Source organism: Nanorana parkeri, unplaced genomic scaffold (assembly GCF_000935625.1).
Source record: "Nanorana parkeri isolate BGI_ZX_2015 unplaced genomic scaffold, ASM93562v1 scaffold1165, whole genome shotgun sequence".
NCBI classification, from domain to species: Eukaryota; Metazoa; Chordata; class Amphibia; order Anura; family Dicroglossidae; genus Nanorana; species Nanorana parkeri.
In genome coordinates, this window is record NW_017307433.1 from 521,780 (window position 1) to 539,265 (window position 17,486).

General features: G+C 42.2%; 1 protein-coding gene across 1 annotated transcript; it reads right to left on the reverse strand.

Annotated features, from left to right (window-relative positions):
- Nucleotides 1–218: 218 nt before the first annotated feature.
- Nucleotides 219–8,622, reverse strand: LOC108796753 (SRC kinase signaling inhibitor 1-like; the record flags this gene model as incomplete). Its single annotated transcript, XM_018568268.1, has 4 exons — nt 219–251; nt 984–1,138; nt 1,242–1,482; nt 8,331–8,622. Coding segments are annotated over 4 exons (721 nt in total), but the record flags the coding sequence as incomplete, so codon positions are not given.
- Between the last annotated feature and the right edge of the window lie 8,864 nt (nt 8,623–17,486).

Here is a 17,486-nt window from a genome sequence, read left to right on the forward strand (position 1 = left end):
TGCCCGTAAGGCAATTGCCATGTGTTGGAAGAAACCCAAGCCGCCAGCGCTGGCTTTCTGGAAGAAGCTGGTAAATTACAACTTACCTCTGTATCAGGACACGTATACCCATAGAGGATGTCCTGCCAAGTTCAACAAAGTCTGGGATCGCTGGTTGGAGTGCAGTGACTCAGCAGTGGACTCAGATGTCTGAGCTGGGGAGAGGGGTGGAGTGACCCCTAGGGAGACTCCTGCTTATGGGCGAATTCACGCTGCATTGATAAACCAAAGGAGACCTGAGTTCATACTATTAGCAGTACCTCCTTGTTACAATGTACTAGCGCTCTAATCCTGGAATGTTATGCCTATATGGTGACGAGCACAGTTGGTGAGCTATGTTGGGGAATGTCCCCACCCCGCCTGTACTTTAGCGGGTTCTCCCTCAGGGATAATCGCGCAGGGATTTTATTTTATTTTCTATTTTTGATTAAGTTATGATTATTTTGTGTGTTGTTTTTAGGTGCATGGCTACGCCTGGTTCCCGTCTTGTTGGGAACAAGTGGCATGCATTGTCATGTTTAAAACTGTGAAATACAATAAAACTATTTTGCAAAAAAAAAAAAAAAAGCTATTGCTGAGGGTTCATCCGATCCAGAAGGCTGCTGTATTTTGACCAACCAAAGCAGCATATTTGACTTTATGATTGAAGAGAAAAACTATCTACTGAGTACCAAGTAGGTTGATAAAAGATAAGAAAAGAGTAAAAATGTAGTTAGCAGAGATGAGGAAAAAGCATCCTACCCCCTAAGACATTAGCCAAAAACTTATGCATGATGGTTGAAGGCTGGCTTAGCGTTTTTTTATTCACTAGTATCCCAACCTCCAAAATGTGGCAGTATAACCATTGGTCTAAGATTGTTTACTAAAGATAAATAAATTACATTAACTTTTTCTTCATTGTCCAGCCAATCTTTTTACCGATATGTTGATATTTCACCTCTCACCTTGATAAATGGGGAATCCTTCTTGCTGGTGACAATGACCTCCCCTGTCCGGGTTGTGGTAATACCATGTGAGGATGGGAAACTACGGCGCGGTGGAGGAGGAGGCGGAGATTTAGATGGTTTCTCAGTTCGGTACCTGGGCACTGTCAGTTCATCTGAAAATAACAGCAAATCATACACCAACATCAAGGCTAGCTTACTACTCACAGAATTCCAAAATTCTTCTAAGGTTGAACACATCAGTGCCAGTTTTCTTACCAGAGCCCCTTCTTCCATTAGCATCTATTTTGTTACCAAGCTTCTGTGCCTGCTGTGGTTTGCTGGTACGGTGCTCTGGAGTAGATGTTGCACTTCCAGTTGGTTTGTGCTTGGCAGCAAAGTCCAAATCTGGAATAGCCTTCATGAGCTCGGCCTGGGTCTCTTCCAACAGCCGGTTAATATCCTTAGCACTGTATTGTGTCAGCGCTGCTCTTTTTTCCTCCCAGTCACGCTCTGCTGCCTATAGTGGAAATTAGTTAAGTACTCATGTACAGGTAAATGGTAACAAATCAAGGAAATATCACATATACATCCAGTAATCATCAAATTTAATCCAGTCAAACTCCTGCACCTCTATAGTTACAATTAATTACTATTTACCCAAATTAACCACCACTGGAAAGATGGCAGCTGTTAATGCAAATTCTCAATGTATAGAATACATTGCTAAAGATTGTAACTAACATAAAAAGTTAATAATTTCAAAAACCCATACGATTAAAACATACCAATAATGACAAAAACCCATACGACAGTGTGACTGATTGCATAACCTCTACTATATCATTGGCATAACATAACTATAACTTAATGGAGCTATCTTATTATGATATTGGCCTAAAGGAAACATAAACCCAAAAACAAAATATTTATATATTGCAGTTTACTAGTCCTTCGATGTAGTGAATGCATTCATTATTAGTTTTCTTGCTTTTTCCCTTTATTTTCAAATACCTTGTAATCCTGTCAATAATAGGGGCTTGTTCACACTAAGAGCGGAGCAGATGCAGAGCAGTTACAGAACGCATCACAAATGCATCCAATGTTTTCAAATGGTATTTTGGGCTCTAGTTCACACCAGAGAGTTCAGTTCCAGAGCATGTGAAAAAACTGCATCATGTCCTATTTTTTCTGCCCTGCCCTGCATTTGCGCATGCAAATGCATCAAAAACACATGCAAACACCCTGGAACGCAATGAGAGCCTATTTTAGGCAAAAATAAAAGGGCCCGGAACGCCACAAAAACATAGCAGAAACACGGCAAAACACACTGCACTGCATGTGCAGAAACTCATGCAGATCTAGTCCGCATTTGGTGTGAACAAGCCCTAAGACGCCTCCTGTCCATTTTGTGGCTGCCCTTTTTTATTGCTCCACTGTAACTATGAAAGGAGCTATGGTTTTCACACAGCTTAGACTATGCACATAACTGCCTTTGTTCATTTCAAGTTACATGGTGCACTGATGGGACTTGTAGTCTATGCAAGGAAAATTGTGGGTTTTCTTTTCAGCTCACATGAAGCGGCAATAAATATTTTTTTTGTTTTTGGGTTTAGATATGCTAAGATCTCCCTATTTATTAAGCTTATATAATTTAAATGTTTTATTTTCTGGGTGGCACTTTGAACTTCACAGTACTTTTATGCCCCATGTATAGGTCTTCTGCCAGTGACTCAATCAGCATGGTTGATAGTTTTATGTAGCATCTTTAATGTCATTTCTTGTTTACTGGTTCTATATTGGGCTCCCCCCTCAGGTCAGTGGCATCACATCCTCTTAAAGGAGAACAGGTCGGCTCAGTAGATCGGGAGGTGAGCGAACACATCCCAGGTTCGCTCGCCTCTCAATCCTGTCACGGGTCTCTGCCGTGACAGGGGGAGGGGCTGGATTCCCCTCTCCCCGCTCCGATCTGCCAGCGCTGACTGGCGGAACGGACGGGGGAGGTAGAGCCAGCTGTCACTCACGCAGCTGGGCGGATCCTGTCATCTACGTTGGGATCCGCTCCGGCTGCGGCGCCTCAGTATACCGCGAGCTGTAGCTCGCGGTATACTGAGCTTAGGGTAACGGGAGGACGCTAGTTTGTGTCCTCCCGTTACCCTAAGGAGAACTATGGGGAAAAACACTGACCCCATAGTTCTCCTTTAAGGGCCAATGAATGTTTCATGTATGGGATCAAGATGTGGATTGTTATGGCTACTAGGGTTAGATTTTCACAGCGAGTGTACTTTTAGGTCTATATGTAAGTGTGTTTTTCAATAAATTTCATCCCTTTTATCATTTCCTTATTGATATATTGGTAACCCCCCCCTTCCCCCACCCACAATCCTATACATTTAGATGTGCGTATGGGGGAAGGCAGATGTGCAATGTCCATTTGAAATAAGTGTCTGTTTTAAATCAAGGGTCGGCATCATCGACACACTTAGAAAGCACACAAAAATATATCTACAGTGCTCCTGACAGACTGTAGGTGATCCTGTTTTCCCCATTCACCTCTCTCTTCCAAATCTGATTTCTACTCTCCGGCACCTAACATGCTTTCTCTACCATTGCTTTTCACAATTGTGTCTTCTCTTCTTAAACTGCCTTTTTTTTACCAGAACCCCCCCCCTCCACCCCACAGATTATATATTTTACCCACTCCTGCTCTTTACCCCTATTACTGCACTCATCACCTTCTGCTCATTCTGAACCCACATACTAGGGTTACTAGGGACACTGGGGCATGTGCACCGTGAGAGCCGGTCCCCTAGACATGAGCAGCCAGCAGGATGCAACACGGATCCATGGATGACACGGATCGGAAAAAAGCAGGTAGATCTCGGGCAATGCAAGATCACCACTACGGACAAGGTATTTTACCAGTATGCAACTGTATCATGTGTTCAGCATATAGCTAATTGCACCTGGGCAGCATGGTGTGAATCACGTTGTTAGGACGTCAGAGGAGGAGGTATTAACTGCATTGTGATTGGTGGTTTGATTTTGTTTCACCTGTATTTATTGTTTGACTAGAAAGAAATGCAAGGAGTACATTCCACCTTAAGGTATGCAATTACCGAAAGGGGAGGGGCTTTTAAGAAATGCTATAAACTCTCTCATTGTATAAAAAATATGAATTCATTCATTACATAATTGGAAATTAACAAAGTTGAAACATAATTGGTCTATTTCGCATGCATATTTATTATTTGATTTTGTTGCTTGACCCACTCTCTGTTTGCCTGAGGACGAGACCGCATGGTCTCGAAACGTCGCTAAGGAGATGTGTGTTATCTCAGTCAATAAACAGCATTGACTTTAATATCATGGAGTGCGAGTGACTACTTTCATCTATCTACATTTTACGGAGGCATCCCTTGTCACTACCGCACCCACCCAGTTGGATTTGAGTTTTTGTCCGGTCAGGAGTGCGATGGGACAGGAGGATTAAGTTCCAATATTCAAAAAGGGGGCTAGATGCCAAGCAGGGAACTATAGGCCGTTCAGTCTAACATTGGTAGTTTGTAAACTGTTAGAAGGTATAATTAAGGACTAGGGGGCATAGTTAATGACAATTAGCATGGGTTCAGGAAAGACCGTTCCTGCCTGACTAACTTGCTAACTTTTTATGAGGGGGTAAGCAGAGATATGGATGGAGGGAAGCCGGTAGATGTGGTATACCTGCATATCTCAAATGCATTTGATACGGTACCACACAAGCGCTTACTTCACAAGCTGAGGGCTATGGGCATAGATGAGGTGGTGTGTACGTGGATAGAGAACTGGCTACTGGAACGTGTCCAGGGAGTATCTGTAAATGGCACCTTTTCGGACTGGTCTAATGTGATGACTGGTCTCAAGGATCTGTGCTGGGTCCGATACTGTTCAACCTATTCATTAATGACATCGATCCAAATACTATGTAACTATGTAACCCTGTTCTGCCCTGACCTGGCTACGTCTGTCTCCAACATCTCACTCACATCCTCCCTAGACCCCTTGGCTCCTCTCACCACATGCAGAACAACAGTAGAAACCAGAAACCTTAAAAGACATAGCTGCACTCTTGAGCAAGTGTAGCGTAAAACTAGGTCTCTGCAAGACCTCACTAAAGCTGCCCTCCTAAAATATAATTCCTCCCTCCGTGCTGCCAAACAGACTGATTTATTCACTCATTAACACACTCTCATCCAGCCCTCGTCAACTCTTTTCTACTTTTAACTCTCTACCATGTCCCCCACAGCCTCCTCCCAATAGCTCATTCACTGCACAGGACATTGCCATTCATTTCAAAAACAAAATAGATGCAATTCGGGATGAGGTCTCCACTGTCCAGTCACCTTCACCTATTAACGTACCAGACCCACCATCACACTTGTTACTTTCCTCTTTTGACCCTGTCACTACTGAGGAGGTTGCAAACGTTTCTCTGGCACCTGCCTCACTACTTGCCCCCTGGATCCTGTTCCCTCACCACTACTTCAGTCACCCTCTTCCTCTAACCTACAGTCTCTTGCTCACATTTTAAATCTTTCCCTCTCTAATGGCATCTTTCCCTCCCCTCTAAAACATACACTAGTCACCCCAATACCCAAAATCCCCTCACTGGACCCCACCAACCTTAACAATCTCAGACCAATCTCCTTACTCCCATTCACCTCCAAACTCCTAGAACACCTAATCTACAACCGCCTGAGCCGCCATCTCACTGATAACAATCTCCTCGACCCCATATAGTCTGGCTTTCGCCCCAAACACCCCACTGAAACTGCCCTCCTAAAACTCACTAATAACTTGCTAACTGCTAAAAACAATGGCCACTACTCCATACTCTTGCTATTAGATGTTTCTGCTGCTTTTGATACAGTTGACCACCCACTGCTCCTCAAAAAACTCCACTCACTTGGCCTACAAGACTCTTCTCTCTCATGGTTCTCCTCCTGCTATCTAAGCACTCCTTTAGTGTTACCTACCAATCGTATTCCTCCTCTCCTATTTCCCTGTCTGTTGGGGTCTGCAAAGGCTCTGCCCTTGGACCCCTTCTCTTCTCGATCCACACCTTTCCCCTTGGATCAGTCTGGACAGACATATCAGTCTGGATGTCACAACACTGCTTAAAACTTAATTTTTAATCAAAAACCAAGCTCATTATATTTCCTCCTCCCCCAACTTTTCCATTAGGGTTGATAACACAACTATCCATCCCTTTTCCCCCAATGCCAAGGTGCTAGATGTAATCCTTGACTCGGACCTCACCTTCCTGCCCACATCCAATCACTATCCTAATCCTGCCGCCTGCACCTTTGTAACATCTCCAAAATAAGGCCCTTCCTCACCACTGAAACCACAAAGCTACTTATCCACTCACTTGTTATCTCTCATCTTGACTATTGCAACTCCCTCCACATTGGCCTACCACTACATAGGCTATCCCCTCTTCAGTCTATCATAAATGCTGCTGCTAGACTCATCCACCTAACCCTCCACTGGCTTCCAATCACCCAAAGAATCAAATTAAAAATATTATTAACCGCTTACAAAGCAATCCACAACTCTATCCCGGCTTTATCTCCAACCTTGTTTCAAAGTATCACCCTAACCGTCCCCTCTGATATTCCCAAGACCTCCTGCTCCCTCATCAACTCCTCCCATGCTCACCTCCAGAACTTCTCTATAGTCTTTTCCATCCTATGGAACTCCTTACCCCAACCTGTCTGATTATTTCCTACTCTGACTGCCTTTAGGCGATCACTAAAGACGCATCTCTACAGGGAAGCCTACCCCTCTCAAACTAACCACTGAACTATCACTTTCTAAAACAATTCATCCCCAAACAGCTACCTCCTCATGTGTCACTTGCTCCTCCCTTAGATTATAAGCTCTCATGGGCAGGACCCTCCTTATCATCTTGTCTTGAATTGTATTGTAATTGTAATGTCTTCCTTATATTGTAAAGCGCTGTGCAAACTGTTGGCACTATATAAATACTGTATGATAATAATAATCTGAATCATCTGTATTTCAAACCTCATCAAGAGTAATGGCTATCTGTAGGTGTTTAACCGCCTCCTGGCCGGCCGTCGTAAAAAAACGGATGGCCGGGAGCTTCCTGGATCTGAGCAGGTGTTTTTAAATGTTCCGTCAGCCACGCCCACTCGCACGCGGGCGGGAAAGTGCCAAAATGTAAACACAGGCAGCGATGCCCGTTTACATACAATAGCCGGCGGATCGCTTGTATAACGTGCCTGTATGTGCGCCCCCTCCGCGGCCCCCCCTTTCCACTGGTCCAGGGCTCCGATGTGCCCGGTGCGAGCCCGGGACCAGCATAGTGGCTCTGTGACGGGATCAGAGGAAGATCGGTACACGAGCTCCCTCCAGTCTCCTCTCCAGTGTCAGAATGCGGAAGTGATGTATATTACATTACTTCCGCATTCTTGTGTTACTCTCCAGCTTCAGAAGCTGAAGAGAAGCTGATGAAGCAGATCTCTGCTGCGTCAGCTTCTTTGGGGCTCCCTAGGTGACATTAGGGGTCTCGGAGACCCCAGATGTTTCCATAAAGAGGACCCCTGATGTTTCCATAAAGAGGACCCAGGGTTTCTTAGCCCCCCTATGTGATAACAGTAAAGTTAAAATTGGTGAAAAAAAATGAAAAGTTGCAAAAAAAAGTATTAGTCACACATCAAAAAGAATTTTTAAAAACACAATTTTTTTTAAAAGTCCCAACCCAAACATACACGCATGCAAACATGCGTTGGGTGCGCATATGTGCGGAAACGATGATTGGGCACATTAAATCGCACATGTTGCATATCGCCACGAACGACGCAGTGAGAGCAATACTTCTAGGGCTATTATTCCCTGATAATACTAAACTGATGAGTGGTAAAAGCTTTTAAAGCGTCGCCTATGGTCAATTTTGCGTATGTTTTTTTGCGGGTGCGCGCAATTTTAAAGCTTGACGTGTTTGGTGTCTATTTACCAGACGTGACCCCCCTTTTATATTTTACCAAAAAATTGGGTAAGAATAATTGTATTATAACATAATGTAAAAAAAAACATACTTTTTTTCCCCAAAAATGTCAATAATTTTTCCTTAATATAGTAAAAAATAAAAACCCCAGTTGTGATTAAATACCACCGAAAGAAAGCTCTATCTGTCCCCAAAAAATTGTATAAAATTAATTTCAGTACAGCGTTGCGTGACGGAATAAATGTCAGTCAAAGTACCGCCGTGCTGAACACAGAAAAATGTCCTGGGCAGGAAGCGGGTGTAAACACCTGGTCTTCAAGTGGTAATCCAGTTAATGAAAGACTGTCAGGTCTTACCTCAACAGACTTCTCAGCCCCAATCCTCTTGTTATGTGTCTCTGATACAGTCTGGGTCTTCACAGTCACCATCTCCCCTCGAGTAGGATTAGTAGTAAAAGCAACAGCATCCATTTGACACAAAGGCTCCCATTTGTGTGTCTGAGACTCAATTATCTGAGAAAAGCTTGTTGGGGGGCTAGAGGGCAGCTCAAATTCCATCCTTTTAGAAAATTCTACTTCAGTGGCTGTTTGCTTGGGGGAAGGATTGCTAAGGTTCTCTGGTGTATTCCACACTCCTTCATCTACTTGTCTGGAAAACAAAAGAAAGAAAATCAGTAAATTAAGGTAAGAAGAGAGAACTGTTTTAGGGACATATATAACAAAAGTGCACAATAAGCACAAGGGATACAAAAGGAAGAAATAATTTACATAACCGACTGTCCCTATTCCTACTTGTCAAATACATACATTACTACCAGCTAGTCATGTTGCCTAAAGTGATATTAAACCTTCATTTTTAATTTTTTGCTGAGGAGACACCCATGCCTGTTCCCGCAGCTACCTATGTGCATCCATAGGCACACACAGCTTGTGGCAATGGGGGTACAAAAAGGCACTGGGCATTTTTACCTTAATGCAATGAATACATTAAGGTTAAAAAAATGCCTAGCCTTTAGTGATACTTTTAGACTTCATCTACAAACTGTCCCCATTTCACTTCATCTATTTATCTGCTCCCTCATAAATGGAAAGGGAGTTGTATATAAACAAGAAAATAAACTAGAGATAAGTTTGATTTATACAAAAGGTAGGTATTAAAGTATATGCAAACTCTCTTTTTCCAACTGTTGGTCTGTTAAATAGACCAACAGCCTTTTGTTATATCTGTTTCATAAGTGCAGTGGGGTTTTTCACACAGCTTAGACTATGCACATATCTGCCTTTGTTCATCTCAAGTTACATGGTGCACTGATGGGACTTGTAGTCTATACAAGGAAAATTGTGGGTTTTCTTTTCAGCTCACATGAAACTGCAATAAATAATTTTTTGTTTTTGGGTTTAGATATGCCAAGATCTCCCTATTTATTAAACTTATATAATGTAAATGTTGTATTTTGTTTTGTTTTTGGATTTATAGTGGCCTAGCTTTGAAGCTTTTTTGCATAGTAAATGGGAAGGCAGATTTTCTGGGTGGGACTTTGAGCTTCAGAGTACTTTTATGCCTATTTGGGATCATGTATAGGTCTTCAACCAGTGGCATGGTTGATAGTTTTATGTAGCATCTTTAATGTTTAATGGTTCTACTGTATATTGTGTTCCCCCACAGGTCAGTGGCATCACATCCTCACATTTCATGTATGGGGTCAGATTTGGATTGTTATGGCTACGAGGGTTAGATTTTCACACAAGTGTACTTTTAGGTCTATATGTAAGTGTATTTTTCAATATATGGGTTGATATTTCTGTAATCTATAAGTACACATGATTAGCATGTATTTTTTGTAACTCCATGCGATTTTGGTTGCATAAAACAAAATGCAAAATGTCTTGACTGTGGGCTGTATTTCGATAACCTTCTGGTCATATCTTGTATTCATATATTCACTCATTTATGGTGGAGTAACATGTCTGATGATATTTGATGGTGTTTTTAAAGTGAAGTAACAATAAAAACCTTCTGACATAAAGATATTGTTAAAGATAAGAGTAATAAAAAAAATCTCCCAATGCTATATTTCAAAACCATTTTGTGGTACAATATGGTTTTATTGAAGTGTTAAAGAGGTGGTAGTTATATTCAAAGTATTATCAATTTATGTGTATAAAGTACAACACTGTCTAAATATATGAATATGCAAATTATACCATATTATTTCTGCTATGGTATCCACATTTAATTTCTGCTCCATCCTGCCTGAACTGCTGTCTGTTCAAAAATCCTGCTATGGTATCCTCATTTCATTTCTGCTCCACCATGCCTGAACTGATGTCTGTCTGTTAAAAAATCCTGCTATGGTATCCACATTTCATTTCTGCTCAACAGTTCTTCTGATTTGACCTACAGTATACGTGATGCCTATTTAACTGATATATACTCACTTTCTGTTTGTTTAAAAGGCGATTTTATCTTTATGGTCTATGCCTGTCTTCTCCTAGTGTGGAAAGTTTGCTCTTTGATTCCATGTGTCTTTTATCATTTGCTTATTGGTTAATTGGTAAACACCCCCCCCCACCCCCCACAGTCCTCTTAATTTAGATGTGCTTATGGGGCACAGGCACTTTTGCAATGTCCATTTGAAACAAAGGGGTTGATTTACTAACCTTATAAACACGCCACGAACAAGTATACACCTCTGTAGTGTGTTCCCTCCCAGCATGATCTATTGGTGGAATCTAGACACCTTTGTAGTGTGTACACACCCAGCAGGTGTGTTGTGCAACGCCCTGCATGAATTGCAAGGTGATGTTGTGTAAATTAGCTCTATGTTGTGTTGCTTGCATTGATGAATGCAGGAATGTAAATGCATGAGCTAACCATTTTTGTCTAAACTGTGAAGCAGCATTATATATGCATCATATGCATGATTTTTCCATATGTGGCATTAGTGTAAATATGCTTTTAGAGACTTTTTGGTTGATAAATACGTTTTGCTGTGTAAAAATCACACGCACCTAGTGCGTGCGTGTGGTTAGGTTAGTAAATCCCCCCCAAAGTGTCTATTTTAAATTAAGTGTCGGCATCATCGACACACTTAGGAAACACACAAAAATATATCTACAGTGCTCCTGACAGACTGTTTTGACAGCTCAGAGATCCGGCCAAAAGGATTGATTAGTAAAGTCTGCATGAGACCTTACTAATACCACGGGATCACCAGGGATCGTGAAGGTGATTGGGGGGGTTGTCTGTGTGTGTGTGTGTTTTATTTTATCTGTGGGGGGGGGGAGGGGAAGTCACCCATTCAAGTTAATGATCAGATGACAGCCACTGCATGTAAACGCCTGCACACCGCATCAGGGGTGTGGAATTCGTATCGCCCGACGCCCGGGACATGCAGTTCCGGGCGCCGGGCAAGTTGTTTTGTCACTATTTTAGCACTGCTACGGACAAGTAGCAGGGCTGGGTTTTTTTTCTTAAATGAGAGCGGCGCTGCGAGCGGGGGGCGTGGACGGAGCGGGATAGTGGAGCTGTGACAGGCTCTGTCACCTCCCTCAGCCTCTGTACCCAGCGGCCGCTGCTCGTTCCTATCACAGGAGTTCTAGCAACAGTGCTGTGCTAGAACTCCTGTGTTGGAGGTGACAGGGTCAATAAAGAGTACCTGTCACCTCCAAATGCTACCACACAGGATTATTATTCCCTGTGTGATAGCAATACAGTTAAGTTTAATAGTTAAAATGAAAAAGTAAAAAATAATCATTAAAAATGTAACTATATAAAAAGGCGATTAAGGAAAAAATAATAAAACAAATGAAACATTTTTACAAAGTAAATAAAAATTTAAAAAATGAAAACCAGCCCCGCTGTCCCCATCTGCATGCGACTAAACGCGCAGTGTTTTCAACTGCAATCGTATGCAACCGCTCGGGCATGGCGGTATTGCAGCAAGAAAAACGGGCAATCTGCCTGGCATGACTGGGGTGTCAATAGAAAATAATGGCACTGCCAGCGCGATCGGCAGGGGTGTGCGATCCGTGACTGCCTGGCCATCGTGCATGAAACCGAGCGGATGGCTGGGTGGTCACGGAATCGCACACCACCGCCGATCGTGCTGTCAGTGCCATTATTTTTGAATGGCACCCCAGTCGTGCCAGGCAGATTGCGTGGTTTCCTGCTGCAATACCGCCTGGGCAATCCCACATGATCATGGTTGAAAACACTGCGCGGTGCATGTCGTGAAAATAGGTACATCTACCTTTTTTTCAGCAATTGCCACGCAGATGTAACCCCATACATGCGGATGCAACCGCTGTATGCCACCGCACACGATCGCACGTCCTGGGAATCCCCAAGTCTGCACCAACCCTAAAGGGTAAATTCCCTTTCCCAAGTAATTTGGGAAAATGGAATTACCCGCACAAATCTCCCTCCCACTATACTTACCTTTCGGCGAATGGTCCTTCTCTTCTACCAGTACGGGTGTACTATCTGTGCCTGTTCAATGTATTCTGAATTTCGCTCGCAAAATTCAAGCACTCGTTGGTCAACGCAGAGAAGTGCTTCTTAGCACTGCTAAATACGGGTTTGGTTAACATTATTTTTTTTTGTATTAAGACAAGTAGATTGTCATGAGGGACAAGTAGATTCGGCCCCCGCTTTAGTCCTTGGACAAGTAGTTTTTTCTAAAAATGTCCACACCCCTGCGCATGTAATGGTAATGTTATATGTAGTTAGGAATCAATCACTATCCCTGGATGCATGATCAATGCATTCAGGGATAGTGATTGTTTTCTAACTGCATGTAATCATATCATATATAATAATATATGCTGTAGCATGTTATTTCTAGTTGTGCCCCTGGCCCAACCCCAAGGAAAGATAATTTATACATCTCTCTCATGCACACAATTCCCTCTCTGGAATAGATTACAGCTGTACTTTTGACTCACAGGCACATCAAGCTGAAATTCATCCAATGGTGATCACTCCTCAATTTCAATATCCTCAAAAGGTAATGCCATCTTGTGGTGATTCCCTTCTAAACTAGCACAGGACTCATCCTTTCAGGTCATACTCCAAGAAGCTTAGTGGGAATTTCTTACATATAACTAAAACCCAAATATTTATCCTATTCTGTTATGGAAATCTGGCAAAGCATTTCTAGGGGAAACATTCTGTCAAATGTATCTGCTAAAAAGAAACACACACGATTACAATACATTTAAGATAGCTCCTCCTTGAGAATTGCTCATACGTTGCTTGGCCAGTGATCCTACCCTGCTACACAGATCTCAATGACAAGCTGCTAAAGAACATTTCAATAGGTGGGCAACCCAACAAGATATCCATTTTCAGGGCCATGCCAACCTGAAATATTGTAACTTTGTAACAGGTGCGTTACCTCACATTTTTTTTTCTCTCAAGGACAGTCTGGCTGTTGGTTATGTGTTTAAATAAAGCACTGAGATCTTAAGTTTTACTTTTACTTGCTTATAAGGACATTACATCCTTACAGCATATATATATATATATACAGGGCTTGAAAAATTTGATAGTGTCTCACCAGTCAGTCAAAAATTTCACCAGTCAGAATGAAGGGGAGTTTGTATACTGAATTCCCTTTGATCTCATGTCAAAGAGCCGTGCCGGTCCCGGCCGCATCGGGCACAGCGGATCTCGGGACCGGCAACGGCAGTGCCAGCTGCTAATCCTCTATGAGTGTTCCTGTTCATTGATGACAGAGTATGTTTACTATAACCACAATCATGAATGGACAGGAGGTGATGTAGATCACTTCCCATTCATTCATAATTGTCGATATAGTCAACATGCTATGTCCTCAATTATCTACTTGCTCTCCTTCCTGACACGCTGTCACAGGAGGCTGAGCGAAGGAGCAGGGAGGAGAACTCAGCCTCCTGTGACAGCGCTGGCTGTCTCCACCCCCACACCGCTTTGCGGGACTGTAATAGGAGGCTGAGTGATGTGAGAGGAGAGACGCCGGCCCCCCACAGCGCTCTCCTCCTGCAGCGCTCGGCCGGCTGTCACACTTTCTCTCCTCCCCACTGGGACACAGAGCAGCGCCCAGCGGGGAGGAAAGAAAGCAGGGATGTGCCGATGTATCGACAGAAAAATGGCACTTTCGGCATTTAGCCAAAAGTGCCATTTTTGGCCCATATGTTTTGGCGGCCGATATATCGGTGCATCCCTAATATATATAGGTAGAACTTCCTGTATATATCATAGTCTGGTTCATGTGGCTTTACCCCTAAACAATCTATCATTGCTTGCCATCTGTCTGCTGCTAGAAGGGTGTGCCCTAGTCACAGAACAGAGCATCCAATGGGATTGCTATGAGTGGATATCCCTCTCCAGCCATTCACTGTTAACGATAGCCAGTGGTGCATGCTGGGGGAGGGGATAAATACTTGGGGTGGACCATGTGAGCTCTTTTCTTCCCCCGGGCCCAGCCTGCGGGGAGGATGCCATGGATTGCCCGAGATGGTTAGGCCTAAAAGCCTGGGGACTAGCCATGTGAAGACGCTGGAGCCTGGTGGCAGCAGGTCCAGTGGTAGCTACTAAAGACAAGGATCAGTAATTTCTACCTCAAGTAATGCTGTGTTAGGTGTTTGACCTGCATGAAGACAGTAATCACACTCTGAATAACAATGGAGTCTACATCTGCCTGGATGATCCTAACCCTTCTCCTCTTCCTCCTCTCTCTCCCTGAAGTTCTACAGTAAACGTTCCATGCATCTTAACTACGGTCTGGACCTCACTTCAATTGATCACCAGAAGGGCGGTAAGTGGGCAAAGCGAGTGATGGGCAAAGCGTGTGAATGTATCCCAAGACAAGAAGAATCGGAGCTGCCGTAACCCATAGCAACCGACCCTAGTAACTCAAGGTGTGCTGGTGTACTGTGGATCCATAATAGAGGTTTGTTATAGAGGAAATACAGGAAGACCCATTATTTTATTTCACTGTAGATCACCCCTTCAGGGCCACCGGTAGAGTTATCCTGTGCTGGGATATTGCTGACCGGGGAAGGGGAGCGCTACACTTGCATACGCATGGAGACCAACACTGCACTACAGAGCCACCTACAACTAAAAAGACAATATTACATCTCTAAATGTCGATAATAAAAATCAGTGTATGCTGCTGTATTTCCAACACCCCTTCTCAACAGCATATTCATTGCTATGTGACGTTCAGCTTCTCTCGAAGGAAACTGTGACGATCATTTGGCAATGGCTTGGTGAGTGCATCTGTAGTAATTTCTTCTGATGAGCAGTATTGCATGTTGATAATAGCTTGCTCTGTGTCTGTTAGCAGATGATACTTCACGTCGATGTGCTTGGTTCTAGGGTTGACCCTTCCTGATTGTGTCAGCTTTATACATCCCTGGTTATCTTCAAAGATTGGGATGGGGTCTGACATGTCTACGCCCATGTCCATTAAAAGCTGGTAAACCCATATTGCTTCTTGACAAGTGTGTGCTGGTGCTATGTATTCAGCTTGAGTTGAGGAAAGTGCAAAAGTTGTTTGCTTTTGGCTAGACCAACTTATGGTTCCTTCCCTGTATCAAAAGATGTAACCACTTGTGGATTTGCAGTCTGTGCAGTCTCTGGGCCAATCAGTATCCGCAAATCCAACTAGTTTTGGATTTGACATTGCTGATAGTCATAGCTTCACCTGAATTGTTCCTTTTAAGTATTGTATTACCCTCTTTACTATGTTTCAGTCATGCCGACAGGTATATGTTAATGTTGTGTAGCAAATTTTCTGCTTCATTGCTCTTTTGCTTGCCTGTTCTTGTCCCATTCCTCCACGGGTCCATTACTGGGTCTGTCTGTACTCAGTACTTGCCAAAAGTCATCTTTGCTTAGTGGCATTTCAAGCTTGAACTTCCATAGCTGGTAGTTGGTATTGTTGAGCTTTGCAATTTCAAACTTTATATCTAATCCACTTGCCATTTTTCAGTAGCTTGGATGCGGATCTTGTTGACTTGCAATGTTCTGTTTAGTGCCTGGGCTCATAACCAGTTGGTTATGTGTTTTAGATGAAGCACTGAGATCTTGAGAAATGCTAAATTTAGTTTTACTTGCTTATAACGACATTACATCAGAATACAGCATTAAACAGCATACATACAGTATATATAGATAGAACTTCCTGTATACATCATAGATAAAACATGCATAAGCATAGAGACCAACATTGCACCACAAAGCCACCTACAACTCAAAAGACAATATTACATCTCAGAATGTCAGTAATACTGTTAAAAGGGTATTATTCATATAGGGATTATGTATGCATGTGATGAACATAAGTGATGATTGATTTTCTATATACATTTGTTCAGTTAAGGAATAAATGCAAGCTGACTTATAAAAGTCCATGGTTTTAGTTTTCTAGAAAGTAGTATTAGGGTTAAGGTGCACATATGGTACTCATCAATCAATTATGCCTTCTGGTTAGAACCTCCACATTCCTTATTATCAAGAAAGACTGTGAAATATTCTAAAAAACATAAGTTATGATTGAATTTCTATATACATTTGTTCAGTTAAGGAATAAATGCAAGCTGACTTATAAAAGTCCATGGTTTTAGTTTTCTAGAAAGTAGTATTAGGGTTAAGGTGCACATATGGTACTCATCAATCAATTATGCCTTCTGGTTAGAACCTCCACATTCCTTATTATCAAGAAAGACTGTGAAATATTCTAAATCAAAGTTTATGACAGACATGAGACTAACATTTTAAACACATACACAAGAACTTATTAATACATCTACATATTTCTATACTTTAGTTTTATGCTATTATTTTGTAATCATTTGTAACTTTGTAATTAAACACATTTATGAGTTTCAAGCAAGAACGGAAGCTATTTTTCCTCTTTTAAACTTTTCACCCTAAGAACAAGAATATGAATATGACATAAAAATATAACATCATATATCATATTCAACATTGACGAGCCTCAGCCTGATTCGAGTTTATCCGCAATTTTTATGTTTTATTTGCTCCCTCATCTAGATGAGAGGGAATGATGGACAATTGCACAATACAGCAAATAATGATATCAAGTTTCGGGAGAAACTAAAATCTCAGTCGGAACATCGAACGAACCTGCGATTCATGGGTGGAAAGGAATTCGCGTGCGAAACTGCTACCTTGTGGTGATGTGACGTTTCCCGCCATAGTGAGAGGACGCGCGTTACATGAAAGGAAACCAGTTAAATCGAGTAAGTATGGATTTAATTTATTCTTTGGCTGCTAAAAGCAAATTGGAATTTAAAGTTTTACAAAATTGTTCAGATGTAGAGTTATGGGGTAATCTGTGGGAACAGTGTTTACAGGATAATGAGAAAATTGATAAGCAACTCTTTACTGTAAATAAATCAAAATGTAAAATTAGAAATGTAATGCATATGGTTAAACTATTTAATACTTTAATAGGTATTAATCCAATACGTAATGTTTGTATGATTACTCAGGAAGGT